Raw genomic sequence first — 26,978 nt, 5'->3', positions numbered from 1 at the left:
ACAGAAGTAGCTAAGGTAGCCAATACAGAAACAGAATGGCTTTCTCCACTAAGTATGTATAGGCTGTGGTTTTGTACAAGGGCAGATATTCATGTCTGCTATGCTTCTTTCCCAAAATACAAACAATTTTTCAAACATGTCTTAGACTAAGTCATGCCAAAGGAACAAACCTGGCTTGACCTTGATAGGTTACCGTAGGGTGGCTCAAACAGCACAGCACTGGACAGAAAACAGTTAAATAGCCTTTAAAATATTGACATCCTTTAAACAAAAATGCTACCTTGTTGGTATTTCCTGGTATTTATTAATTTACTGAATTTATAGTCTATCTTTCTCACTGCGACTCAAAGTGAATGACACAGCAAAAATCAGTAACAGTCCACATATAAAGACACCTAATAAGCATAATACGTCAAAATTATCAATTTGAGGAGACACTGAATGAACAGCATACGAGGGCTAGGATCACTGGAATCTGAATGAGCAGGGAATATCGGGATGATACAGAGTGTGGATATAATGAAGAAAAGTGGTATTAAATCAATAGCAAACTATGAAGCAACAACAGGGCAAACTGCAGCAAATGCAGCAAGCTGATAACATGCCCTCTACACAGTGATATAATCTACCGCTTCTTTTATTCTAAAGCTTCCCAGGGCTTTCTTTTGAGTGGCTCTGAAGTCTGTCAGATCTGCTTCAATTCAAGTGTGCCCTTTCTTGGTAGAGTCCCCTGTCCTTTGGAACAAACTTCTAGAGGGAAAAGTCTACTCTGGCATAAGGGGGGAGCGGAGGAAGATGAGAAATATCATAATATGTGCATACTATAATCTCATAGAAAACCTGCAATTTTTACACTCTTATTTGTTCAATAATGCTGGGCATTAATACTGGCTGCATATTATGTGGCTGGTGATAAAGATCATGCTAAACTAAAAAAGTTTACTTGTTTTGGTTTTTTTGCTTGAAAGTTGCAAGTTGGAATAACAGGAGGAGGAGAAATAACCCCTGTGCTTGATTAGTTGAACAAAGACAAAGGGCAGCAGTTGTGCTGAAACTACCATTTATTTAGGTAATTTGCATTCCTTTCTGTCCAAAGAGCATACACAGTATTTAAAGATGGTCTGGCAAAAGATGACTCCGGCTTCTGGTTAGACAACTAGGCAGAAATAAATTCTTTTTGGAAAATGTGCACACACTCTTTCATGAAATGAGAGAAACCTTTCCATCTGATTTTCCTGCAGCACCTTACAGACTAAAATGATTTTACCTGAGCATAAGCTATCATGGACTACATCCCAGTTCAGTAGAAATCCCACCTCCCCCAGCTTTGTCCCCCTGTGGTTGCGACAGACTAGCACAGCTACACATCTTTTACATTTGATGTCATTTAGGCACAGACAGCATGGCTGGACAAAGTCTTTGAAACAGAAAAGTAAGTCTTGTAAAAAAAAACATGACTGGCAGCTCTTCCCTAACAACATCAGGCACAAGTGAGCCCTCTCAATAAGCACCCAGAGAAAGACCTGCCAGCTGGATTGTGAACGGAACAGCATGGCAAGGCACTGGGGCATATGCCACACTTTAAATAACGTCAGCCATCAACTCAACAAGGATACCTAGGAATGGTCATGAATTTTCCTTCCAGGCATATTCTGCCTGATGGTCCTTGTAGCCTGTGACTTGACCTACTTTCTGGACTCAGTCCAGCATTCTTGAGTCTGGGCAGGGAAACAGCGCTTCGATGCTTCTGCCATTTGGGTTTGAGCAGATGGTCATTAGAGCTAGCTCAGTTCTGATTCTTGGTTTTTCTTGTCACTAAAATCAAGCATTATTTTTGTGTGTGTACAAAAGCACCAAAATTAAGGAGAAGCACAGAGGAAGAGTTTGCCATTTTGTAGTTATCCAACCTATGACTACAGGGGCTTGAAAACATCCCCTTTGGCAGCTCCTTACCCTGAAGTCTGCCAACCCCGCACAGGTATATTAAACTAGGTGCAACATCCTGCTGCATCTAAAGGGGGCATGAACACAAGGGCACAAATCCGCGCTCCTCCATATATAACACAGCACAACAAAGGTGCTGTAATGTCTGGCACCTGGGACAAGAAAAAAGGATGAGACAAAGCCACAAGCTGGCCAAAAAGGTCACCTATCAACTTTGTAGGCTTTTGGTAAGCCAAGAAAAGTGACATCAGCTACTTATCGAAGGGACTGCATCAGGTTTCCTAACAGCAGAAGCTGCTGCTGATGGCCAGCCTTACCGGTGTCATTCTCTGCTCTGGCTGTCGCCTGCAGAGCTGCAGGAGGTTTCACTCCTGACCCAATACATTCCAGGAGTGTAAAGAGCGTGTACCAATCATCTCCCGAGTGGATGTTGGCTGCGTTGGTCTTGAGGAGCTCATGAAGGCCGTATGCAATCTGGTGGCTGACCCTGTTCAGCAGGCTGGGCTTCATCATCAGCAAGATGCGCAAGGACAGCAGCACCTGCTCAGAGGGGAAAGCAAAGCAAAACACAGCAGTTCCCTGGGGCTTGTAGACCCCGACGTTGGCCTTCAGCACTCCCTGCAGTGCGCCCCAGCCCCACCTCAGGTGAGAAGAACAATCTTTCCCTGTGATTAAACTAGCAAAGTTGGCATCTCCTGAGTTCACAGTGACATCTTGCTTTAACCCTTCGATCATGGATATGAAGGCTGCAGAGAGAAAATAATTCCTGGCAGAGCTGCAATAAAATGCTTTGGTTGCCTCAGATGCAGCAAGAAATAGGCAGCTTAAAGGCCATACATTAACTCTGAACCTTATATTTAAGACGGCAAACCGAAAGGGGTCCAGACATGAGATCCTGACTGTTTTAAATGAACTCAGCTTTAGGACTCTGAGCTAATTCTGCAACTGGAAAGGATCTTGCCCAACAGTTTCTCCTTAAATTTACTGCCTTACAGTATTCAGGAAAACTCTGACTGCATCTCATGGATATCTTTCCAAGGTCTACAGAATGGCTAATCTGCATTAGGAGAAGCAAGCTAGCAAAGACAATACAGCAGATGAACCCCACGACAGCAGTCTCTCCAAATCAAGACAGCCACCTTTACCTGGGCACTGATCTCTTCCCTCCGGAGCAATCGAATTGCCAGACGGAGAAGTCCCACCACTGCTCTCTCCACGAGGAAGCAATATTCCACAGCATTCACACATAAGTGGTAGAAATGATCCCGCATTGCCTGCCACACAAAAGCCACCCGGTCCCTAGAGAGAGCGAGAGAGGAAGGAAGGGCATTGTAATCAGGTAAACATGTACAAGCTTCAGAGTGCCTCCAGTGACCCAGCTGGAAAGTGTACCTACACCTTATGCTCCAGCTCACTCTTGCAGCAAGAAGGGACAGTCTCCAGGCTGTCACTAAATGGGAACTACATCACCAGGCAACTAATGAATCCAAGACCCACTAATGCTGCTCCAAAATCCCAAGCGTCCATCAACCCTCCTTAGTCAGCACCTGCATTTACAACAAGCTTTTAATAGATCAAGCCTTTGCATTTTCAAAACGATGGAGCAGGGCTACGAAGGAAGGGATGTCTTTCCGTGTGCTAGAAAGAAACGCACGTATAGCCATTTGCATCGATGTCATAAGTGCGGGACTCCACAAGCAGCACTTGGGAGCAACCCCTCCCAGGAGCACAGGCTCTCAACTCCCTTCCAAAGCACCAAACAGGAAGTCAGGAACCGCTCCCTAATTTAATTGATTTAAAATATTTGTACAGTCTGCTTGTCTTCCAGTGAAGTGCAGGGGGACCAAGCTTGGCCTTTCCATGTGGATTGTAACGAACTAGCAAAGTCCAGGCCAAAGTAACCATTCTCAGTTCTTTATTGTGCTGGCAATCATAGGCCCTTTCCGCACAGCAGAAAATATGCCGGTGGAGGGGAGGGGGCCGTTCGCATGGGAGCGTACGAGCGGCCCCCGCATTGACCAGCACAGAAGAGACCGCCCCTTCTGCGTCCCTCCCACTCACCTCGTCCTCCAGCATTGGTCTGGAGGGCTGCAGGGACTTCCGCTTATGCTGCCGCCGACCTCTAGAATTCGGAGAGGGCAAGCGTGAGGCAAGAGTCTCAGCAGCCCTCCAAACTGACGCTGGAGGACGAGGTGAGGGGGGGGGTGGCGGGAAAGCGGCAGCTTCGGGGCAGTGCGGTTTGCACCGCGCTGATGGGAAGGCGGCGCTTTCCAAAAACGGCGGAAAGCGGCACCTTCGCGCCGCTCAGGGCCGCACAGGATGGCGCCGCTGCAGCGCTGCCTGTGCGAACGGCTGCCCAGGGACCGGTGTTTTTCCGTCCATGGGCCGCTGTTTTTGGCCCCGTGCGGAAAGGGCCATAGTCGGATACAGGCAATGCGAGGTGTGAGAGCCTCAGACCTCTGATTGAAGATTTTACATGAAAATGATCCTTCACTGGTGTTAAAGGATGGTGTAAAGGATTCAATGGTGTTGATGGTGAAGTAACCTTGAGTGCATTCCACAGCCCGGGCGATGGGCCAGATGCACGCACTTTATCTTTGGCGCTGGAGATGAAGCCTCTTGTCTCACGGGAAGCAGGAAGGGGATGGGGTGCCCAGTATTGCAACTGTGCTTCTGGCGGAAGTGTCATTCTGCCACCAAGGTACTTGAGCTTTCTAAGATGTCTTAATAAATGACTTTAATACTACCAAAGCCTTTTATTTCAAGGCCATGGAATTTTACATTGTGGCAGGAATCTGGATTCATCTATATTCTGTGCAGTGGACCTCTTTGTCTCTATGGCTGGAGAGGTTGGAATTTATCATGGATAAAAGGAAGTTCTCAAAGAGGGTTCACCTTCCTCTTGGATCTGGAGGAACCAGCAGGAGAACGGGCCACAGCCTTTTTTTCCCGCCCTCAGATCAGCACGGTCTTCCTTTACCTCATGGAACGAGGGACGGACGACGCACTCATGGGGACTTCGAGCTTTGGGCTGTCTATGGATCGGAGTCAGGGGATCGGATGTCTACCCGCTCGTGTGGGATTGGCAAACCTCTGTGATGCAACCTGTCGGAGGAGACGGGCTTGACCACCTTTTCATAGCGGCAACCCAGAATCCATTGAACGCATTCTGGACTCGGGGATTTTGGTGATGCTCCCTAAAGAACCACCAAGTACTGGTGCGACTCCGCCCGGCCCAAAGGGACACCGACTCAACCTGGAATTGAGGGGTATCCGTACTGGGCTTCCTTCTGAATCGGGACCCCCCCCCCCATCCTCAAGTCCGGGCGACCCCACCTGAGGTGCCTTTCGGGAGCCACCGTGGCTAATGGGCGGCTACGGGTGTCTCCGAGGGCTCGCCTCTGGATGACCTAAGAGTCTGAAGAAAGCTCTGCATTCCCAGTCGGACCGGTTTCCTCTCCCAAGCAGAGAAGACTGGATGAGGGAAGTAGGGCGACCAGATGCCCAAGCTGCATGGAACCGTGAAACGCCAGCTATGGGAGGGAGGAACGGGTACAGTTGCAGCAAGAGCTAAACCCTGCAGGACCGGGAACAGCAAAGAAGTCCAGCTCGAAGTTGGACCGCGGCCAAAGACGCCATCTAACGGTAATATGCCCAGAATCTGTCAGTCCATGATAAAAGTCCTGGAAATGGTCCAGACTGGATTTCATTAACGTAACGCTAAAGCTGCCTAGGCCTGGGCGCGACGCAGTGAACTCACTGAAGCCCCTTTAAACGGGACTTAACTGCTTAAATTAGGGCGAAAAGCTGCTTTGCATGCGCATTCAAGATGCATTGACTCTAAGGAGAGGGAGCTGCTGGCTGCTTTGGAGAGGGAACTAAGTGGAGTAGCAGACCAGGGGCCACAAGCTGTCCCATGCTGTTACTGATCATGCCGGGTGTTAGCACGCACTGGGTCCCACCCAAACGCTTGCCAGCGCACCGGCCAGCGCCCATTCCAGCCCCCCCCCCCTGTACAACAGCCTGCCCAACCTGCTCAGCCAGCGCAACCACCTCCTTCAGCAGGCTTCAAGAGCCGCCGAACGGGCTACCTGCCCCTCGATACCAGCCCGCTTTGATGGGGACCGCTTCCAAACTTCCTACTCATCTTGCAACCGCCCACTCTGGAAGACTATGATGATCTATACCGGTCTGAACTAAAATAATGGACATCGGGTCAGTCCTAGATGGGCGGCAGCCGACTGGTTCGCGGACTGTTTTGGATTTGCAGGATGAGGACTCTCTATTGTGCGCCCGCGATTCCTCCAAGCTTGAGAGCTGCCAAGATCCAGGGCGCTTGAGAATGAAGCTATCCGCATCTCATCAAAACCATCCAACAAGGCAACCGCTTTGCAGAATTTGTCCAGAATTGCGGCGCTGCTGCCTCGACTTCCTCCTGAGTGGCCTGGAACGCATGAAACGCTAATACTTCTCGGATGCTGTGATAGGTGCCGTGAAACGTAAGCTTTAATTCGGGTTCCTCGTATCATTGCAGATTGATCCAGTTGGGTCTCGGCGCCTCGCTTTGAATACGCCACAAGGAGGCCTCCACCAAAACCACTACTGTGTCCACCAAGTCGCCCAGCCAGCTTCCCACCGAAAACCGCTTCTGAATCCGTCACGAATTTGGGTTGTGTCTTTACTCGCGGAGGGCCAGGTCATCTAGTCAGCCAACCGTCCCAAGAAGCAAAACCAACCGCCTGTGCCTCACAAGAATTGGCCTTGCCAAAACCACCACGCAGGTCATTCCCACCTATTCGCCTAAAGCGGGTGACCGGCGCACCCAGAGGAGGGAAGAGCTGTCCGTTCTCTTCAGCCCCATGGACATAACCACTCCTGACGCGTGAGTGAAGGCAGCCCCATTACTGTTCAAGCATTTCTGGCTAACCCCGCTTAAACACACTCCATTATAGCCTCGCCCTTGTGGGATTCCGGGTTGCCCGTTTAATGCTACCCCTAGGTGGCAGAGGAGCTTAGGTCTGACCGAATTCTTGGCTAAGCTTCCATACCATTCACTCCAAATGGACGGTAGCCCTCGAAACTAAGGACCGCCCAATACAAAAAAACACACAGCCGTTCTCCGCTATACCACCATTGGGAGAAAATTAGTTTCATTTTACGCCAGTGGCCAAACACTCCATAGTTTTGGGTATGCCTTATTATTGTTACATGAACCAAAAAATTCATTTGGAAAGAAAGGATCCTAGAATTCACTGACCCTCCCTGCGGTGAACACAGCGAATTGGGAAGAAAACCCAACGCCTCCTTGGACACTCTCCTCTGGCTCTAAGATTGCTCCCCGATTCTATTGACATCCACCCGTATATCAGGATCTAGCCAGAGTTCTTTCAGGAGCAGGAATGCGACCACTGCTGCCCCACAGAGACATCTGACTGTAAAATTGTCATACAAACTAGGGGCTTAACTGCCCATGCAGAATCTACCGATGAGTCCCAATGAGAGAGAAGGAACTTCGCGGCTTTAGACAAGAACCTTGCTCATGGGTTTCATACGCTGGATACCAAACACACACACACGCTTTCGTTCTCCGCTTTGTTTGTCAAAAAAGAAAGATGGGTCTTTACGGCTTTGCACAGATTATCGAGGTCTCACGCGTCTCTCTGTCCAAATGTCCTTTGCCTTTGATCAAGGACCTTTAGATGCACTCGCAAAGGACGATTTTACTAAATTAGACTTGAGAGAAGCTTACTACAGAGTCAGAATTCGCTGAAGGATATGAACAATCTGACCGCGCTTTAATACAAAGTTTGGACAGTTTGAATATTTAATAATGCCATTCGTTGGGTGGCACCCCCGGAGCTTTGGGGCTAGTGGCCCTTATCAACGTAAGTTCTCCAATGGGATTTAATTAAAATAAGGAGTTGTTGTATATTTAGGATGACGCTTTAATTTACTGCAAACTATATAGAAGAGGTAGCCGAAATATTGGTCCGAGAGGCATTGAAACGCTTTGCTTGACAACTCTCTTTGCCAAACTCTCTCCAAATGCTGTTTTCATCAGACCTCCATTGACTATTTAGTTACCGGATCTCGCCTCAGGGCTTAAAAAATGATCCTGCTAAAATTGACGCAGTCCTCCAATGGCTCCGCTCCCCACCAACCGCAGTTAAACCTCCAGTCGCTTTCTTTTTGGTTTTGCTAATTTTCTATCGTGGATTTTTATACCCCAATTATTGAACTGACTCTCCTCTACAGACCTCTCTCTTACGCACTAAGGGTAAAGATTCACTGTCCGGGCCAAGCCCGGGCCCCCCCCCCCCCTTGTCTGGTCTGAGGAATGTCAAACAGCCTTTCAACTGTTAAAAATTCATGCTACCAATCGTAATCCTATCCTGTAGTAAAGCACCCCAACCCAGATCTCCGCTTGTGGTTCACGTGGACGCCTTCGGACAAAGCACTCGGGCAGCCCTGTTGCAGAAAAAAAAATAAAGATGGTAGACTGGTTCCGTGCTTATTTGTCTAAAAATTCCTCTGGTGCCGAACTCAACTGGACTGTGGAGACAAGGAGACTGCGCCATCAAAGCAGCAGCACTTCCACTTGGCCACGAGCGGGCTGTCCTTTCAAGTTTGTCGACTACAAAACCTGGGCAGCTCTTTCCACCCCCAAGATGTCCGCAAACAACTCTCGCTAACATTTCTTTCTCGCTCTTTACAGTCCATTTTTTCCTGAAAACCAACTGGTTGACGCTACTTCACCCGGGAGGGGTGGAGCTGCCCACGGTGACATTCCACGCACTGCTCCTTCCCAGCTAGCTGGCTGTCACCGGACCAACGCCCCTCCACCCCTTCGCTCCTGCAGTCTCGCCTCCTTTCCCAAGGGAATTGAGGAGGCGGCTGCATGAGCCTCCAGCGACTGAAGGGACCCCACCAGCTGGGAGAATGGAGTTTGCATGGAGGGGGGGAATAGTTGAATGCGCCTCCCCCCCCCCTCCCGCTAGCAAGTTCTTGAAGCGGCTAACATGCCCGGGTCGGGCTGGACATTTTGCTTTTTGGAAAACTCTGCACTTAGCCCTACCGGGTAGTTCTGTGGCGCACGCGCAAAGACATTGAGGTTTACATTAAAGGCCGCTCTCGGTTTGTGCAGAAGCCAAAGTTCATCCCGGAAAGCCCTATGGACTGTTGAAACTCCTCTCCGTAGCTTCCTCACTTTGGAAGTCATCTCCATGGATTTCTACTACAGATTTGCCCGAAAGTCATGGCAACACGGTTTCTTATGGGTGGTAGACTTATTCTCTGGCAAGCCCATTTTATTCCATGTGCTTCCTATCCCTCCGCCCTAAGTTGGCACGGTTGTTTATTCAACATACTACTGCCTCCATTCCGCTCAAGTATAGTGGTCTCCCACCAAAGGCCCCTAATTCATCCTTCAAAGTTCTGAAAGCGCTTTAAGTTGTTGAGTCGTCACGCTTCCCTACCACACGCTCTGCGTGACGGGCGTAGACGGAGAGAACGGCCAGAACCCTAGAGCAGTATTTACGCGAGTTACACCAACTACTACCAAGACAATTGGTGCGAAGCTTATTCCATGGCGGGAGTACTTCTACAAATAATGCGTGTTCATAGTAGCACAATAAAAGAAAACCCCTTGAAATTCTCAGGTCTGGTCGCCCTTCCCGCCGCTGCTACAACTACCCGCGCAGCAGCTTTGGACCCCTAGAATTTCAATATTGATTTCTTACTCCTAGTCAGGGATGGAAGTCGGGTCCAGACCGCCTAGCAGGCAAAGGACTCAAAAAACTGCAAGCTGATAAACACTCCGCCAGATTTCCCGCGGTGGGTTCTGGGTGTATTTTATCTACAAAAAATCTCAGAGATCGCATAAATTCTTCCAAACTTGGCAAGAGATTTGTGGGACCTTTTCAGATTACTAAAGTGATTAATGATGTCACTGCCCGCTAGGATTTGCCTAACTCTTAGTAACATCCATCCTGTCTTCCATTCCAGCTTGCTGTTCAAGGAGGCTCCCGCCTCGGCTGCCTGAGACGACTCACTGAGAGGCCCTCCGACTATTATTGATGGCCACAAGGTCTACCTAAATTGACGCTTATCCTGGACTCTCGCTTTAATCAACCGCTTGGTAACATTTTAGTTTTGGGTGGATATTCCTCTTGGTATAATCTCTAATGGGTTTATTCAAAACATTTTCGAAGCCCCCCACTTATTGCTGCTTTCCAATCACATTGTAAACCTGGGAAGGGTTTCTTTAGGGGAGGCAGAGTGTAAAAGGATCTCAATGGTAGCTGATGGTGAAGTAACCCTTGAGTGCATTCCACAGCCCTCGGCGATGGGTCAGGATGTGCTAAGACTTTGGCCTTTATGCTGAGATGAAGCCCCCAGTCTGGGAAGCAGGAAGGGGGATGGGGTGCCTGGTATTATAACCCCATGGAAGTGTCATTCCTGCCACCATGCAAATTCTGAGCTTCTAAGATGTCTTAATAAATGGACTTTTACTACCAAAGCCTTTATTTCTAAGTAGCTCTATGGAATTCCTTACAGATGGGGTGTGGTGAAGGGGGCTGTTGAGATAATGCATCACTTCTTTATGTAAGAAGCTGTACTCCTTTGGCCGGGCATGATGCTAAAACAGGAGGGGGGGGCATTTTTGGATTTTTTGAAAACTTTCTTCATTTGCTGCGCCGCCAATTTTGGTGAAGCTTCTATACGGCTGCAAGCGACATTGAAAGCGTGACTGCCAAAGGCTGTCCTACATGTGCAGAGGCCAAGTCCATTCCTGGCAAATCCCACGGTTTATTACAACCCATTCCTCCTGCCTCCTATCCGTGGCAAGTTATTTCCATGGATTTTATAATGGATCTACCCAAGAGTGCGTGGGCAATACTGTATTATGAGTTGTGGTGGATTTGTTTTCCAAACAAGCTCATTTTTTATACCTTTGTTCCACCATCCCTTCAAGCCCAAGTTGGCTTAAAATGTTCATTCCAATATATCTATCAGCTTTGCACTCTGTCCCCATTAAGATAATTTTTTTGGACAATAAAGGTCCCTCAGTTTATCTCCCCAAGTTTTGGAAGGCCTTCTTAATGCTTTTTTGGGGAGGTTGAACCCGTGTTGTCTTCTCCAGATCACGATGCAATCTGATGGCCAGTCCGGGAACAGACCAACTCAGACATTGGAACAACACCTATGTCACGGCGTTGCTACACCAATTACCATCAGGGATAATTGGGTTGATTTTGCTGCCTTTACTTGGAATATGCTGTGCAATAATACGCGGTGCACAGTAGCACCAAGAAAACTCCCTTTGAAGTTGTTTCTGGACGCTCTGCCCCACCGTTTCCTCTGTTGGGCTCCAATCCCTTGCAACCCCCTGAACTAAATGACTGGATCCAAACCATATTCAAGGGGTGGGACTCAATTGGCATAGCTCTCCGCCAGGCTCAGGAATCCCAAAAGACTCAGGCAGACAAACACCGAGGTGATTTCCCTTTGCATGTTGATGATTGGGTGTATTTGTCTACAAAAAATCTCCATGATGTACATAAATATTCCAAACAGGGGAAAAAGTTTATTGGTCCTTTTAGAATTGTACGAGTTATTAATAATGTAACTGCCAAACTTGAGTTGCCTAAGTCTCTTAGCAATATTCACCCTGTCTTCCATTCCAGTTTGCTCAAGCGGGCTCCAGAGTTCAATGCCTGGCACGGCCCTCTGGAACATCCTCCGCCAGTTCTGATTGATGGCCACAAGCATTACGAGATCGATGCTATCCTGGATTCCCGCATGCGCCGCCAGTGCTTACAGTATCTTGTTTCATGGGTGGGGTTTCCCACAGGTCATAATCAATGGGTCATGCTTCAGATGTTCATGCCCCTACCTTAGGTACTGCATTTCATAAAGCTTTCCCTCACAAGCTGGGGGGAGGGGGATCTTAAGAGGGGTGGAATGTCAGGATGTGGTGAGTGTGTGTTCTGTCCTTGGGAGGTGGCTGCTGGCTGCTTCTGGCTTTCTGCCTGGGATTGGGATTTTTGCATGTAGGTTATCTCTACTTGCCTGTGTGAAACTATGCTTTGTTTATTCTGTATTGCTTTGAGTATTTGCTTTGTTTATTCTGTATTGGCGGGAACGTGAAATGCCACTGTGTAAAATCTACTATCAGAGGTCTGAGGCTCTCAGACCTTGCATTGCCTGTATCTGACTATGGCTGCCAGCACAATAAAGAACTGAGAACGGTAACTTTGGCCTGGACTTTGCTAGTTCGTTACAATAAGACACAATTAATGTCCCTTGCATGCCCCCTCCCCACCCTCCATTAGGGTGGGTGGGTGTAAAGGATTCAATGGTGTTGATGTTCAGAACAGCCGCCTGGCCTTGACTGAATTCCATCCATAACTCCATGGCGACATAGGTCAGCATCTGCGTAGAGACTCGGGTGGAGTCCTTTATCTCTTTCTAGAGAGATGAGAACTCCGCCTCCTGCATGAGAAACCGGGGAGAATGGGATGGACATGAGTTATAAACCCGTATTTGGCGGGAGACTTTATTCCTGCCACGTCGTGTACGTGAGCTTTCTAGGATGTCTGAATAAACGGTCTTTTACACCAAAAAAGCCTTTTATTTCTGCTTCTATGGAATTCCTTACAGTGGGTCATGTTCAGATGCTGGGCCCCCTCCCCTTCCCTCCCTTGCATGCCACCCCTCACTCACTCCCCTTCCCTTGCATGTCACCCCTCCATCCCCTCTCCCTCCCTCTGCTAGGGTGGGTGGGTCAGGTGCAGATGGTGGTCCCCCTCCCCTCCCTTGTATGCCACCCCTCAGGGGTCTTAGAGTGCTCAGGAGGGGTGGGGCATCTGTGAAGCTCACCTGTTCTCCAGAACAATCCTCAGAAGCATCTCCAAGCAGAAGGCGGCATCTTCCTCATCATACATCTCTTCATCAGGAGTCACAGAGATCAGAGCCTGAAGCAGTCAGAGAAGATCCACAGATACATTTAGAGCCTGATATGGAAAGGCAGTTTCCCCCACAACATGTGTGCTCATGTCCATTCCCTTCTCCCAACTCATGAAGAGGTGAAAATCTAAGTGAGCATGTGTGGTCACAACACTGTCACATCTTTCAACAAAACAGCTGCAATGGAATAGCAGAAGCCTTAATTCCTGTTTGGTTAGTTTTGCTTCACTAGGAATGTAAGACCACTACAGACTGAATTTGGTGCTGGTGGTGGTGGTGGGCTCTCCATCATCTCCAGAACTACCCTGGCCAAAACCTTCTGTGCCAGATTCACACCAAGATAGCATGTGATATTTCCCAAGTGTTCACACGACAAGAATCTTTGTTCACATCACTTTGCACATATCATTCCATACAGCTCACAAAGGTTGAAAGTGCTTGCCAGCCTCTCTCTCTCACACACACCTTCATTAGTTCCTGAAGAGACTCCAGTTGCAGAAACTTGCTTTCAGTGATCAACTTCTCAGGGTCACATTGCTAGAAGAGAGAAAATTAAGAAGGGAGAAAAGGAGGGTTTAATTTGTCCAATGGGTCTGTACAAAGAAAGAAAAGCATTTCTGAAAAGGTTCCAAGTGTATTTTCCCACAGTGATGTTCAAAGCAGCCTTGATTTGAGGGATTAACTTCTATATACATCCTGAATCCCAGGACTTCCTCCCTCCCACTGCTAAATGAAGAACCTCAGAATTTTGGAAGGATTCTCAAAGAGACGGGTAGTCTCAAAACGGAGCTCAACAAAACTTGACTCATTTTCTTAAACTCACCCCCATAAGCGTTCAACGTGATCCCAGTTCAGCACTGAGGTGCTACAATTACCAAGTCAAGGAGGCCTCTAAGAGTCTGACCTGGATCAACTGAGATTTAGACTGGACCCTACACAGTCTTTCATTCTGAATTGGTGGGGGTGGGGTGGGGTGAGGGGGAGAATAAATTGGCTTGCACAATTATAGACTGTGCAGGGGTGTGTGTGTGATTATATTTTTGATGCAAATAGGAAAATATGCAGCAGAGTGATGGCTGAACTAAAACCATAATTTCTGAATTTGCACTGAATTTTCACTTGCAGGGGACTGTTTTTTAAAAAATGGCATCCTCCAGCTATAGTCTGGAAAGACACCATCCACTCAACCATCTCACACTGCTGCATGTGAAGGACAAGAGAAAGTCTAGTGTAAATTCCTTGTTCTCCAGCGTGAGGGGAAGCTTTCAAAACGTGATGTCAGGCAGCCCAAACTGCCCCACCTCACTTTCCCCCTCCTTCCATGATGCTGAACCGGGGGTGCAGCTGTGTCTGACAGAGCAGACAACTCTACCAAAAACTGGTAGACACAATAGACCGGCAAGAGAATAATTTCCCTGCCACACCTCAGCATGCTGAAGCACAAACGGGGATACTGCAGAAAGTAAGCCCACTGTGGATGGGAAGAAACACACGCTCTCTCGTTTGGACAGCGAGAGTGGCGTCTCCTCAGCCCAGCTGCCTTGGAAAGAAGCAGATTACCCACATCAATACAAATGACTCCAATGCAAGCGTGGACAGAGGCTGACTGTGAACTCTGGTTTTGCTAAACGTTCTTTGAATATTGCTGACAAGTTAACTTCTTCTCAACAAGAGTTGTTTTCTGTATACTAGTTAGAGACTCGCACACAAATGAACCCAACACGTGATGTGTCACTTGTTGTCAATGGCAATTCTGGCAGGCAGGCAGGCAGGCAGGCAGGCAGGCAGGCAGGCAGGCAGGCAGGCAGGCAGGCAGGCAGGCAGGCAGGCAGGCAGGCAGGCAGGCAGGCAGGCAGGCAGGCAGGCAGGCAGGCAGGCAGGCAGGCAGGCAGGCAGGCAGGCAGGCAGGCAGGCAGGCAGGCAGAATGATCCCAATGTCCTCATCCCTTGGGCATATGCCATCCCCCACCCTGGCCATCCATTACCTTTATACACTCGAGAGCCATTCGCTTTGCTTCTTGGTTCTCTGTAGATGGCCCTCTCATGCCAGATGGTTCTGTGCCACTGAGTGTCAGCCAGCTAACGAAACTGAGCACTGTGGACTCACCACTACAAAGGAAGGACATCATGTCTCATTGAACAACGAAACAGTATCTTCTCCCATAACTAATCGCCCTGTATTCAGCAACAGTACGGCACATTTGCCTGCTAATTGGCCACACTGGCTGGGCTACCCACCGGTTGGAAGGTGTTTCCTCACGCTGCAGAGAGATCTTGCCATTGGGATCCACAAAATCTTCAACCTGTGAATCAAACCAATGTATAGAGGATATAATTGACCCTTATCAGGACTGCCGGGTTCTTAACTCCTAACCAGAAGCAACTCATATAAATTGTAGCATAGCATAATCTAATATGGTCTACTTTAAGTTAACAGATCACCACTCAGAAAGCAAGGCTTCTGTTCTTTGAATGGAATGTTCTTAATTGACTGAACCACCAGCTCACTTTTCAGAGGAAAAAACTTACACTGTGCACTTTAGTGATGTTAACTCTAAGAATAACAACTCTTGTTCAATGTGATTTGAATGAAGCCACAGAGTACTGACAAAACTTTTCATTTTCGGATTGCAATTGGTTATTGTTTGCAGAGGGGTGCATTAGTGACTATTATATTGTCAGTTGAGTGACCAATGAGGAAGCAGAAGGGGCCACATAACAATTCCTTTTGTAGGAATGTGTTATTCACTACACATCACTTATAAGTTGTATTCTGTTAATCATTATCAACTACATTATGTTAGTGTCACAAGTCATTTTGCTCCCCTGTACTCCCTCCTTCTGAACTATTAAAAATAATCTCATTTTAAAAATTCCACTATAGCATATTATTCCAGATCTCTGTGGTATGAGAAAATACAGCGTTGCACTTACCTGTAACAGTAGGTCATCAAGTGGTCTTCTGTGCAGGCACACATTAGAGACTGCGCTTGCACAAGCCTGCTACAGAGGGATTAGAAAGCTTTATCTTCTCTAGAGGACTCATTAAAGAGCACTCAGTCCCTCCTCTCCCCCAGCTGCAAACAGTCATGTGAGGGGAGGGAGAACAGAGCTCCTCTTCACTGCTGTCACAGCTGGAAAAGTGTAATTGCAGAATGCTCAGCAGATATGCAACCAGCCCACCGTGGGGTTAGAAGAAAGGATGCGTGCCTGCACAGAAGCCCACTCGGTGACCTACTGTTACAGGTAAGTGCAACACTGCTTTTCATCTTCAAGGGTCTTCTGTGCAGTCCCACACTGGGAGAGTAGCAAGCTTGATCACATAGGAGGTGGGTGTGTGGTGGTCTATTTGAATAATGCCTGCAACAGTGCTCTCCTCACAGCCACATCTCTGTAAGAGTCAACAGCGATAGAATAATACTTAATGACCATGTGGATGCTCTAGAGATGTTCAGGAGGTTAACTTTGGCACTCCATGCGGCAGAGGTGGCTTGGGTGTGGATCCTTAGGGAACACTGGATCCCTGCAGATTCACACACCTTTGTGATGGCTTTTGTAACCCACTTAGGCAATCTTGAGCCCTTTGATGTAATCTTCAGCCCTTTGCAGGTACCACGGAAACAAATAAAAAGATTGTTGTTGCGGAACAGATGCCATCATTTTATGTAGAACAACAAAGCTTTACGCAGGTAGAGCTGAGGAGGATGGAAAATACACATTCAAGGCAATAGCCTGTCCCATGTGGAACGCTGATACCACCTTGGGAAGGTGTTCTAGGCTCAGTTGGAGCACCAGTTTATTTGCATGGAATTCTGGAATACCTCAGCACCTGCAAGCCCTCCACCCTCCTGGCTGAGGTAATGGCCTCTAAAAATGCAGCCTTGTACGAGAGTATCTGCACTTGGTCATAGGTTCAAATGGCCCATCAGTTTAGTCAGTACTGAATTGTGGTTCCACTGATGAATGGGCCGCTTCACTGGATGATGTATGTTGTTCAGAAGCTTTGACAACAGGTGGGTGAATAGGTAATAAGAGCCTACTCCCAAAAGAAGTGCAGAGACCACAGATAGGTGAATTTTAATCAATGCTGCAGAAAATCCAGACTCATTTAGGAATATAAGGTAATAAAAAACATTGGTTAATGTACACGTCTCTGGGACAACATCCTGGCCGATTGCCCATTTCACAAACCTATCCCATGTGTAGGAATAGAACCTTCAGGTCAATGGTCTTCTAAAAGTGAACCTCCTTAATTCGTTGTGGCCAGTGACTCAGTGTATTATCAGTCATGACGTTAGTTTGAAAGATGAAACGTTGTGATGGTACATTTGACTGGATCTGAGGAGGTTGTGTGGAAAGGTGCAGCAGGAAAGGTGCAGGTCACTGCTCTTGCCATGGTCCTCAGGACCAGAAACTAAGATACAGTTGATCCTGTTATCTTGCACCTTTGTGACCAATTTGCTCAACTGCGTGAATATTTGGTCATTGACCGTAAATAAAGTCGTCGTCGTCTTCTTCTTCTTCTTGAGAATGAATGGTGGAAAATGAACAGGAATGGTCCTCTGCACAGAATCAGAAATGCGTCTCCCAGAGAGTCTATTCCCACTTGGGAGCAGTTCATCGCACACTCGGTACAGAGTGAACTGATCTATTTATGGTTGCCCACACACTGCAAATAGATCCGTGAGATAGAATGGATTTAAGTCCCAGTCTTGTTGGGGAAACAGATCCCTGCTCACAGAATCCACTACTGAACTGAGTTGCCCTGCTGGATGCATAGCTGACAGAAAAGATTTGATCTGGCACAAAATCGGAGTGGCCTCTCTACACAAGTGAACCAAAGCTGTCCCACTCTGCTTGTAGATATAACTCAACGATTTAATAACAGATCTTGGGATTGACAAAGGCAAAGATGATGCTGTGGTTACAGATGAACCAATCGGATTCAAAAGCACGCTGGCATGCTGCACTATGGCAGTTGTTGATGCCATAAGGCCAAGACATCTCTGTACAAAGAGGATTGACTAAAGTCTCTAAGCCTTGAAGGCCCTGACCATCTTTTGAATAGTCAAAATCGTTGATTGGCAAGGTTGCTTTGAACAGCTTGTAATCTATAATAGCCCCAATGAACTTGTTAGATTGTACTGGTTCCAGTTTGGATTTATCAGCATTCACCATGAGACCTATCACTTGAAAGGTTGTAAACATGAAGTGAGCAACCCCCTACAGGGGGCCATCAAGAGCCAGTTGTCTTGGTAGAGGAACACACTACAGCCCCTGTTTGCTAAGTAGGCCACTACTACCACCATGCATTTCGTAATGGTTCTGGGGGCCATGACTAATCCAAATGGCAGGACTGTGTACTCAAAAGATAAAGAGGTACACTGGAACCTCAAATATTTGCAGCCACTTTCATGAATGGCTATATGAATGTGTATACTTCCTTTAAGTCTACCAAAATGAGCCGTGTTTGGAATGAGGAAGAATATCTGCTAGAAACCTTTGCCTTCAGAGGTGTTTATTAAGCCATTGATGGTCCAAGTTTGGCAATGGTGGTAAAAGACCAATCTAGACCTGCATCTCTAAGATGTGGAGGGGGTGCCCAATGGCCCCTTTATCCAGCAGGGACTACATCTCCTGTATTAACAGAGGAGGGGAGTGGGCGGAAGAGAATTGGGAGTTAGAGAACACTGGCAACAATGAGAATCCAAAACGATATCCAACGTTTATTATTTTAAGCACCCATCGATCTGACATAATGAAAATCCATTTATCAACAAAAACTGACAACCTGTCAAGGAATGCACCACTACAGAGTCAAGCACTGGAAGCGCTACCCTTATTCTGAATCCTGTTGAGGGAATGATTTGACCTATGCCCTTTGTGCTGGTGGGCAAATCTACTACTACTTGGATGCCTCGATCAGAGTTGAGCTCTCAGTTCCAATGGTTGGTCCAACGAGGATGAGGTCAAAGAGGCAAGAGACGCTGTTCTCCTCAAATCACATTGCCGTTGCTTCCACAGATGAGAAGGCATGTGGAAAGAGCTACAAGGGATACTGTAGCCTCACACCAAGAGGCGGCACATGAAGATTGGATGGATCACCTGATGGGGCCAGTGGAGGCTCAGTTTCCTCCTGCTGTTGCAGCACTTCCACCACGTCATCATCTAACAACTGATGGACTTCAGATGAAGGCAGCAAACTGGGAAATCTCAGTTCTGAGAGGAGTGTTGAGATGAAGACTGACTACAGATTGGTGACTAAGTGGTATTGGCTAAGCAGAGAGACGCTAGGGTGTCAGATGCTGGGTGGCAACCCTGATCAGCATCGAGGGAACTCTGGCAACAATGGAGTCAGCCAGTGGCTCGACCACGACAACATGGATCAACAACAGTCAGAACTAGAAAACTGGTTCTAAAGCGATCTGTGCAGAGAACAATAAAGGGGGCTCAATGTCAAAGACCAGTGCAACGGTGATGTTGATTCCCATAGCCTGAGAGGCAGTTTTGGCTGAGGAGATTTTTGAGTGATGAAGCAGGCTGTTCTTTCCCCTTACCGATACACATCTTTTTCTTTTTCTTTGTGTTTTTGCAAGAGAGGCTCCAAAGTGGCTCTCAGTTCCAAGGGAATAATGGAAGCACAGGGGGCCACTTGATGGACACCATCAAAGAGGACAGGATGGTTTTAGACCCATCCCCAGAGTCGTAGCTAGGCCAGAGTGTGCCTGGTGTGCACTCTGTGTTTTCTGCCCCCCCACCCCCACCCCACGTTACCTTAGTGCAGGCTGAAGAAGCAGCCTGTTCCCTTCAGGCTAAAAATGGTCTGGTGGGAACTACGCTTCCCATGAGACCCTGGGGTTCGCAAGGTCTCTGGGGAAGTATAGTTCCCACCAGGTCGTTTTCAGTCTGAAGGGAACAGGCCGCTTTTCCAACCTGCACTCTTTCATGAAGGTAAGTGTGGTGGTGTGTGTGTGTGTGGGGGGGGATTTTCCGCCTCCCCAGCACACACCCAGTGTAACGTGCACCCCGGGCCCCTGGTGGCTCCACCTCTGCACTGCCCCTAAAGTCTGAAAGCGAAGAGCCATTCACAGAGGGCTGTCTTAAGGCAGGAAGTCCTCTCTTAGCTGCCTTGAGTGTAAGTACAGCACAGGCCTTGCAGGAAGCTGGAACTGGGCTTCACTGAGGCAAAGGAGACAATCCTTGGTCGAATCCCCACTACCGTCTTAACCAAGTTTCAGATCACAAACTAATCAGGTTTGAGGGACGACCTCCCCATTGCTTGCGTGGCAGATTCCGTTTCTGGCAGTCGTTCTCCCCGTTAATCCGCGTTCTGGCAGGACCTGGTTGCAAGTGGCATAGACCCCATTAACACGGTTCAGAGCTGATCTGAAGGGAGGGATGAGGGTTGAAACCCTCACTTGTTTCCCGCCCTGGAGTGTGACGTGGAATTCAGGCAACCAATCAGCGCTGCGATGCACGCACAGCCTTTCCTTGGTTTCGTTTCCGCTTTTGCAATCGGCCAGCAGAAGGGGACGCAAATATTAAACAGTCAAACGTGTAACTTTGAATCGTTAATAGTTTACACAGGTAACGATTAACTGTTAAACAAACGTTAAACTTTTACACACTGTTTTTTTATCATGCCCCTACAATGTACGTTTTCACAGTGGGAAAAGGTCCCGCCCCATCAAGGCACGCCAGCCAATCAGGGGAGACCGGCGAAGCGAGCTCGCCTGGTAGAGGGGATTGCTAAGAGTTCTGCAATGGGTGTGTCTGCTGTGTGCTCGCTGCGGTGGGGAGGGAGAAACTCCGATGAAGAGGACACGGTTTCACAACGAACAGGTTTGGATCTGCGTGCAAATTTCAAGTGGGGATTCGACCCTTGTATCGATGCTACGCAGGAAGAAAACTTTTTTTAAAGTTCAGAGTCCTTTTTGAACTCCATGGCGAAGGCAAAAAAAAAAAAAACCCTATGAAGCACTACCAGGAAAAACTGGACCCCAAATAAATACTTCTTTCTTCTGAATGGACCTTGGTGTCAGGTAAAGACACCAAGGTGGGGCCAGAGGGGGGTGGCTGGGAAGGTGGGCGAAGTGACAGGGCCAGGAACCAATGCAAGCGAAGTGAGGAAGTGGCCCAGAGCCCCTGGGTGGTTGCGGAAGGCCACAGAGGTGGAACAACTCCTGTAAAAAGGAGCAAGCGGGGCCTGGCCAGGAAAGAAGTAGGCAAGGGAGACTCCCATGCACTCTGAGGAACCTCCCTGCCAGGGGAAGAGAGAGTGGGGCATCAGTCACCTCTCCTGCCCGTTCTGAGGCCAGCCCCTCCCCATCAAAGCTGGGACATCATGAGGAAAGGGGCAGCAGACAAGAGAGAGCTGTTGCATGTGGGGAGTGCCTGACAATTTCAAATAACTCATATACGTCTTGGTATTTTCCCTCTTGTTAAGAAAACAGAAACTGCTATGAAACGGCTATCATGATTGGGACCCCTTTAATTTTTTAAAATCTCTTATTCTGCAGATTTTACAGCTCATGGTTTGTTTCACTGAATGTTTGAGCTGATGGCATGGAGCTCTTTTACCTCCAAGCTATCATGCTAAAATAGTCTAGGCTTTTCTACCTTTTTCAAGACATTTTTCCAAGTGTGGCCTCCACCCTGCAACCAACCTATGCCAAGCTAAATGCCCAGGATGGTAAATGCTATGTGCGTGATCCAACTAGCCAGGCACCTGCTATCGGTTTTCTTACCTCCACCATGGTTTTTGGCAACAGCTCTGCTCTGAAAAGCTGCAGCATGGCCTCCATGATATTTTTCCAGCCTTCCCGCAGAATATCGCCATGGCGATGAGCCAAGTGAAACACTGTCTTCGCTGCTATGTGGGCCTTTGGGTTGCTTCCAAAAACGGCAGGCAGGTTCTCAACAGACTGCAGGAGAACAGGAGAACAGAGATCAGGGAGTCCTTCCTTATTTAAAATCAGCCAAGAACCCGTTAGGGAACAAACAGCTGTTTATATACGAAGAATCAGAGCTGTGTGTAATGTCTCCCCCTTGCCTGCAAGACAAGACTCCGGCCACAGTCATTAATGCTATGCAGATTTCAAAGATTATCCACAGTAAAATATTTCATCTGAACTACTTGCAAAACAATTTTGGATGTTCCAGATTAGGCAGGATAGAGCCACGTGCCCAAATAACACCAATCTCACGACAGCAGCAAAAACATCCTGCTCCCCAGCAGGCTTCCTTTACTGTGTAGGTGATCACATATGAAACAAAAAGGGGTTGGAGTCCATTTTATCAATAAGGGAGGTCTTGAAGTTCCAAATAAAAAAATTATATTATAAGGCTACACAGCCAATTGGTTTGAAAGGATGAGTCTCTATTGCCAAACAATAATTTATTCCAAGTAATTTACACTGCATTTGGTTTCAGCAAAGGAATTCAGAGTTAAATAACCACATTTAAAAACAATACTCTCAGAATAGTACGAAGTTAAAATCCTGGTCTCTCTTTCCATTAAGCTCACAATGAACAATCACAGCAAATTTAGAATCAGAGAAACTTTTAAGATGTGGTGAAAGTGTAATTCAGACAGAGTGTTCAGAATCAGAAAGTTTTGAGCTATGAAGAGATTGTTCTTCAAATAAAAAATCCCGCTGCATTATTATTATTTTTCCAGATCAGGCACTCACAGAACAATCCAGGGAAGGGAAACGGGGCCGGGGGAAGGGATGGCTGACTGTGATGCCAAGGGGAGGCTCAGTCCCTCTGGCGCAGACCCCCAGCACCACTCCTGGGTGCCACCACAGCCCCAGAGAATGCACCTCTCAGGAGCAGGCCACTGCCCCCGTGTGGTCATGGGTGTGCCTGGGAGTGAGGCGGAGTTAACCTATTTCCAAAGCCCTTTTCACCGGGGAAAGTTACCTCAACAAAAAATATGGTGTGGCTCAAAGCCGCCCACAGATGTTGAAATTCAGGCACCTCCCTGTGGTTGCGGCCACACCAATGAGGCCTGGAGCAGAAGGATACCAACTGCGGGCGTGACCCATTTGCCTTCTCTATAGCACCCAATCGCTGCCCCCACCCCACCCCCAGGCCTCAAACCCCCCCACCGAGGACATGGCTCAATTCACGGGATAGGGTGTGCAGCACAGGACTGTGCGTGACAGCTTCCTACTGTGCAAGGCACTTTGGTGGTGGGAAAAGCACCGTGACTGCACTCTGCACTACCAAGCTAGCACTCTGCGCAAAGACCAACAGGGAAGAGCAAAGTCTATACTCTGTGGCTAACCTGACCCTTTTCAGAACTTTAATGGGCACACAATTTCTAGAGGCAGAACCCAAAGGCTGAGCAAGGGTCTGGTTCCCAAACAGACAAGCTAACAGGTGAGCAAGGGCCTGGTTCCCAAACCAGGTCCCGTTCCCCTCGCATACGGTCGGGAGACACTCCGGAGATGCCACCTCCTACACTCAAACCCAGCAGCACTGCAGTCCTGTTGGTGCAGCAGGAGCCATGGCCCTTCACACACAAGGGGGATTGTGGAACGTGAAATGCTCTGGGAGAGATGCTGGGGGGTGGGGGGCAGTTTCCAGCTCTGTGAGCAAATTTCTTGGCGCTCCAGAACACGGCAAATTGTTGGGGAATGGTTTGCTGTAGCCCTTCTTGAGAGCCAGTGTGGTGTAGTGGTTAAGGAGCAGGTGCACTCTAATCTGGGGAACTGGGTTTGATCCCCGCTCTGCCGTTTGAGCTGTGGAGGCTTATCTGGTGAATCAGATTAACTTCTGGACTCCAACACATGCCATCTGGATTACTTTAGGCTAGTCACAGTTCTTCAGAGCTCTCTCAGCCCCACCTACCTCACAGGCAGTTTGTTATGAGGGGGGAAAGGAAAGGAAATTGTAAGCCCCTTTGAGTCCTCTAGAGGAAAGAAAGGGGGGATATAAATCCAAATTCTTCTTCTTCTAAAGCGGAACAGGTTGTGTCAAGGTTAGCACCTAGAGATTGAGGAGCATTCCTAGACCAGTGTAGTTTGATTGTATCTGGGTGAATGAAATGCATTCCTGTCAATGTAACTGCTACAAAATATACGTATTCAGCCTGCTGCATGTTACCATGCTGTGAGGAGACATTCTTTCTTTGATCTTTCCTCTCCCTTTCACACGCCTTGTAGGTAACTAGGCACTTTCCTGACCAGAGGCATAGCTAGGGAAAGTGGAGCCTGGGGTAACATCTGAGTTTTGCGCTCTGGCCCCCTATGGGCGGCCACCATGGCCAAACAACATTTTTTGCACCAGGTCATCTCAAAGTCACCATCACATTATAGAACATGCCCCAACACACCCAGGGCTCCCTAGTTTAAACAACATTGAAAATGATGCTGTTTCAGGGTAGACCCCCCCCCCCCCAACAGCATCATTTTCAATGTTGGTTGTTGTGGGTTTTCCAGGCTGCGTGATCGTGGTCTGGTAGATCTTGTTTCTAATGTTTCACCTGCATCTGTAGCTGATATCTTCAGAGGTGTATCACAGAGAGAAGTCTGTTATACACTGTGTCCAGACTTCTCTTATAACAGACTTCTCTCCGTGATACACCTCTGAAGATGCCAGCCAGATGCAGGCAAAATGTTAGGAACAAGATCTACCAGACCACGGCCACACAGCCTGTAAAATCCAGAACAACCAGTTGAATCCATCTGTGAAAGCCTTCAACAATATTTTCAATGTTTTTTTTAATCTAGGGAGCCCAGATTCTCCCTTTAAATCCACTCCAAAGGAGGTGGATTTAAAGAGAGAACATGGGGAAAATCTGAGGGTGCCAGGGGAGCAATGTTTAAGCTAACATTACCAAACTTTTAGGCTACCTTCAGAAGACTCTCCTGATGAAATCACCCACGTTTAGTGAAGTTTGGTTCTGGGGGTCCAAAGTTATGGACCCTCAAAAGGGTAGCCCCATCTACTATTAGCTCCCATTGGAAACAGTGGGGAATGGGGGCACCCCTTTTGGGGGTCCATAACTTTGGACCCCCTGAACCAACCTTCACCAAACCAGGGTGGTATCATCAAGATACTATCCTGATGACACCACCTAGGTTTAGTGAAGTTTGATTCAGGGGGTCCAACGTTATGGACCCTCAAAAAGGTAGGCCCATCTACTATTAGCTCCCATTGGAAACAATGGAGGATGGGGGCACCCCCTTTAGGGGTCCATAACTTCAGACCCCCTAAACCAAACTTCATCATACTTGGCTGGTATCATCAGGAGTGGCACCTGACAATAGCCTGAAATTTCGGTGCCACTAGCCTAAAAACTGCACCCCCTGCTGGCCGACAAAGTAAAAACACTAAAAATACCAAAAAATTAGAAATGAGCCCAAATTTTTCTGCGGCCCCAATGGTGGGCGCCCGGAACATTTGTCCCTGGATGTCCCCATTGTAACTATGCTTCTGTTCCTGACACCTTCCTCTCCTATGGGAAAAGGTATGATTCCTTTGACCCGTGGGCGTGGAAGTCCAGGTGGCTTTATCTCTATATATCTCTATACCCTTTGTCTCTTATGATTGCAGGACTAGGTCCCCAGTCATGCTGGCTTGATTGGCTCGGCCAACCCTATCTGTCATAGCCCAGCTGTCCAAGAAACAGAACCGTTGGCAGTAGGTGCTGTGGTGGATGGCTCATCAGTAGTCACTGAGCACTTCAATGCAGCACAGGTGAGCAGTGTTTGGACAGCCTTAGGTTCTGCATGGGTGTGTGTGTGTGCAGAGTCTGCCCTACCCAAGGGACTGGGATTGTGGCCTTTGGCAGGGCGCCAAAGCTTAATGTTGCTTCACATGTTTCCGTTTTGCTTTTCCACAGGTGAGAATCCAAGAGGGAGACCCTTGATTGCAACCAGCCCCTCCCTCACACATGCCGCGGTCCCAGCCTGCCACCAAGATCCAAGTTGCCATGGCCAGAGTGTATTGAGGGCCCCCCAAGACTGCCTGCAAGCACAGGGGGATTCTGCCAGTACAGTTGCTGGAAAGTCGGCCCCCTCCAAGATGGAAGGAAGGCTGGACATTGGCAGGGGGAACATGGCACTTCATGCATTATATGTATTCCTGTGCCCCTTTTAAAGTGATGACACCTTTTGCACCATAACGGCTGAAGACCTGTTTGGGGTCTCCACAGAAGAGGAGATTTCTAGGGTCCGTGCCAATTCTTTTAGCTGCTCATTGATTGATGGCAAGGCTCATGATGCTATGGCACAGTTGCTGATCTCCAGCTGTGGCCTCAGAAACTCATTGACAAGGTCTTTTTCTGGCCAGCCAGTCACTCACGAAGCCCTTCAGGGAGCAGACTGTGGAGCCACGGTCACACCAGCAGCCAGCTGCAGCAGCACAGGCAGCCCTGAGGACTGGACTGCCCAGCCATTCATATTTCTCCACCAATGTATTTACTCAGACCAGAAACTGCTCTGAGTTAATGATTAGAGCTGATCACTTATCCATTGTTTAACTGTTGAATTTTGAGATTTTTTTTCAGTAATCACAGTAAACGAAACAGGGATCTGCAGGTGAATATTCTGTTGGCTGCGTTAAGCAATACATGGATGGATGAGTGACTGTAGCATTCCAGACATGGATGAAGCACTTGTTTTTCTTCAGTTTCTCCTTCCCTTTTCAGTTTTTACTGCAACACAGCTTAAGAACATAAGAAAGAGCCAGCTGGATCAGACCAGAGTCCATCTAGTCCAGCACTCTGCTACACACAGTGGCCTTGGGCAGCTCACATGAAGGATGTGAAAGCAATGGCCTTCTGCTGCTGCTGCTGCTCCTCCTGAGAACCTGGTCTGCTAAAGCATTTGCAGTCTAAGATCAAGGAGGATCAAGATTGGTAGCCATAGATCGACTTCTCCTCCATAAATCTGTCCAAGCTCTTTTTAAAGCTATCCAGGTTAGTGGCCATCACCACCTTCTGTGGCAGCATATTCCAAACACCAATCATAAGAACATAAGAACATAAGAACTAGCCTGCTGGATCAGACCAGAGTCCATCTAGTCCAGGACTCTGCTACTTGCAGTGGCCCACA

At 48.0% G+C, this 26,978-nt stretch overlaps 1 protein-coding gene across 6 annotated transcripts in view; it reads right to left on the bottom strand.

The window, feature by feature from the left end:
- Window positions 1-26,978, bottom strand: part of GBF1 (golgi brefeldin A resistant guanine nucleotide exchange factor 1) — a 167,694-nt gene that overhangs the window by 22,336 nt on the left and 118,380 nt on the right. For all 6 annotated transcript variants that reach the window (XM_048505228.1, XM_048505231.1, XM_048505230.1 and 3 more), the window contains exons 24-30: window positions 21,660-21,836; window positions 15,151-15,215; window positions 14,898-15,021; window positions 13,378-13,449; window positions 12,826-12,920; window positions 3,090-3,243; window positions 2,262-2,484 (exon numbers count right to left, since the gene is read on the bottom strand). In XM_048505228.1, the coding sequence (XP_048361185.1) occupies window positions 2,262-2,484; window positions 3,090-3,243; window positions 12,826-12,920; window positions 13,378-13,449; window positions 14,898-15,021; window positions 15,151-15,215; window positions 21,660-21,836 (910 nt within the window). The remainder of the gene's footprint in view (window positions 1-2,261; window positions 2,485-3,089; window positions 3,244-12,825; window positions 12,921-13,377; window positions 13,450-14,897; window positions 15,022-15,150; window positions 15,216-21,659; window positions 21,837-26,978) is intronic.

Source organism: Sphaerodactylus townsendi, linkage group LG08 (assembly GCF_021028975.2).
Source record: "Sphaerodactylus townsendi isolate TG3544 linkage group LG08, MPM_Stown_v2.3, whole genome shotgun sequence".
NCBI classification, from domain to species: Eukaryota; Metazoa; Chordata; class Lepidosauria; order Squamata; family Sphaerodactylidae; genus Sphaerodactylus; species Sphaerodactylus townsendi.
This window is presented reverse-complemented; position numbering and strand designations above follow the sequence as displayed.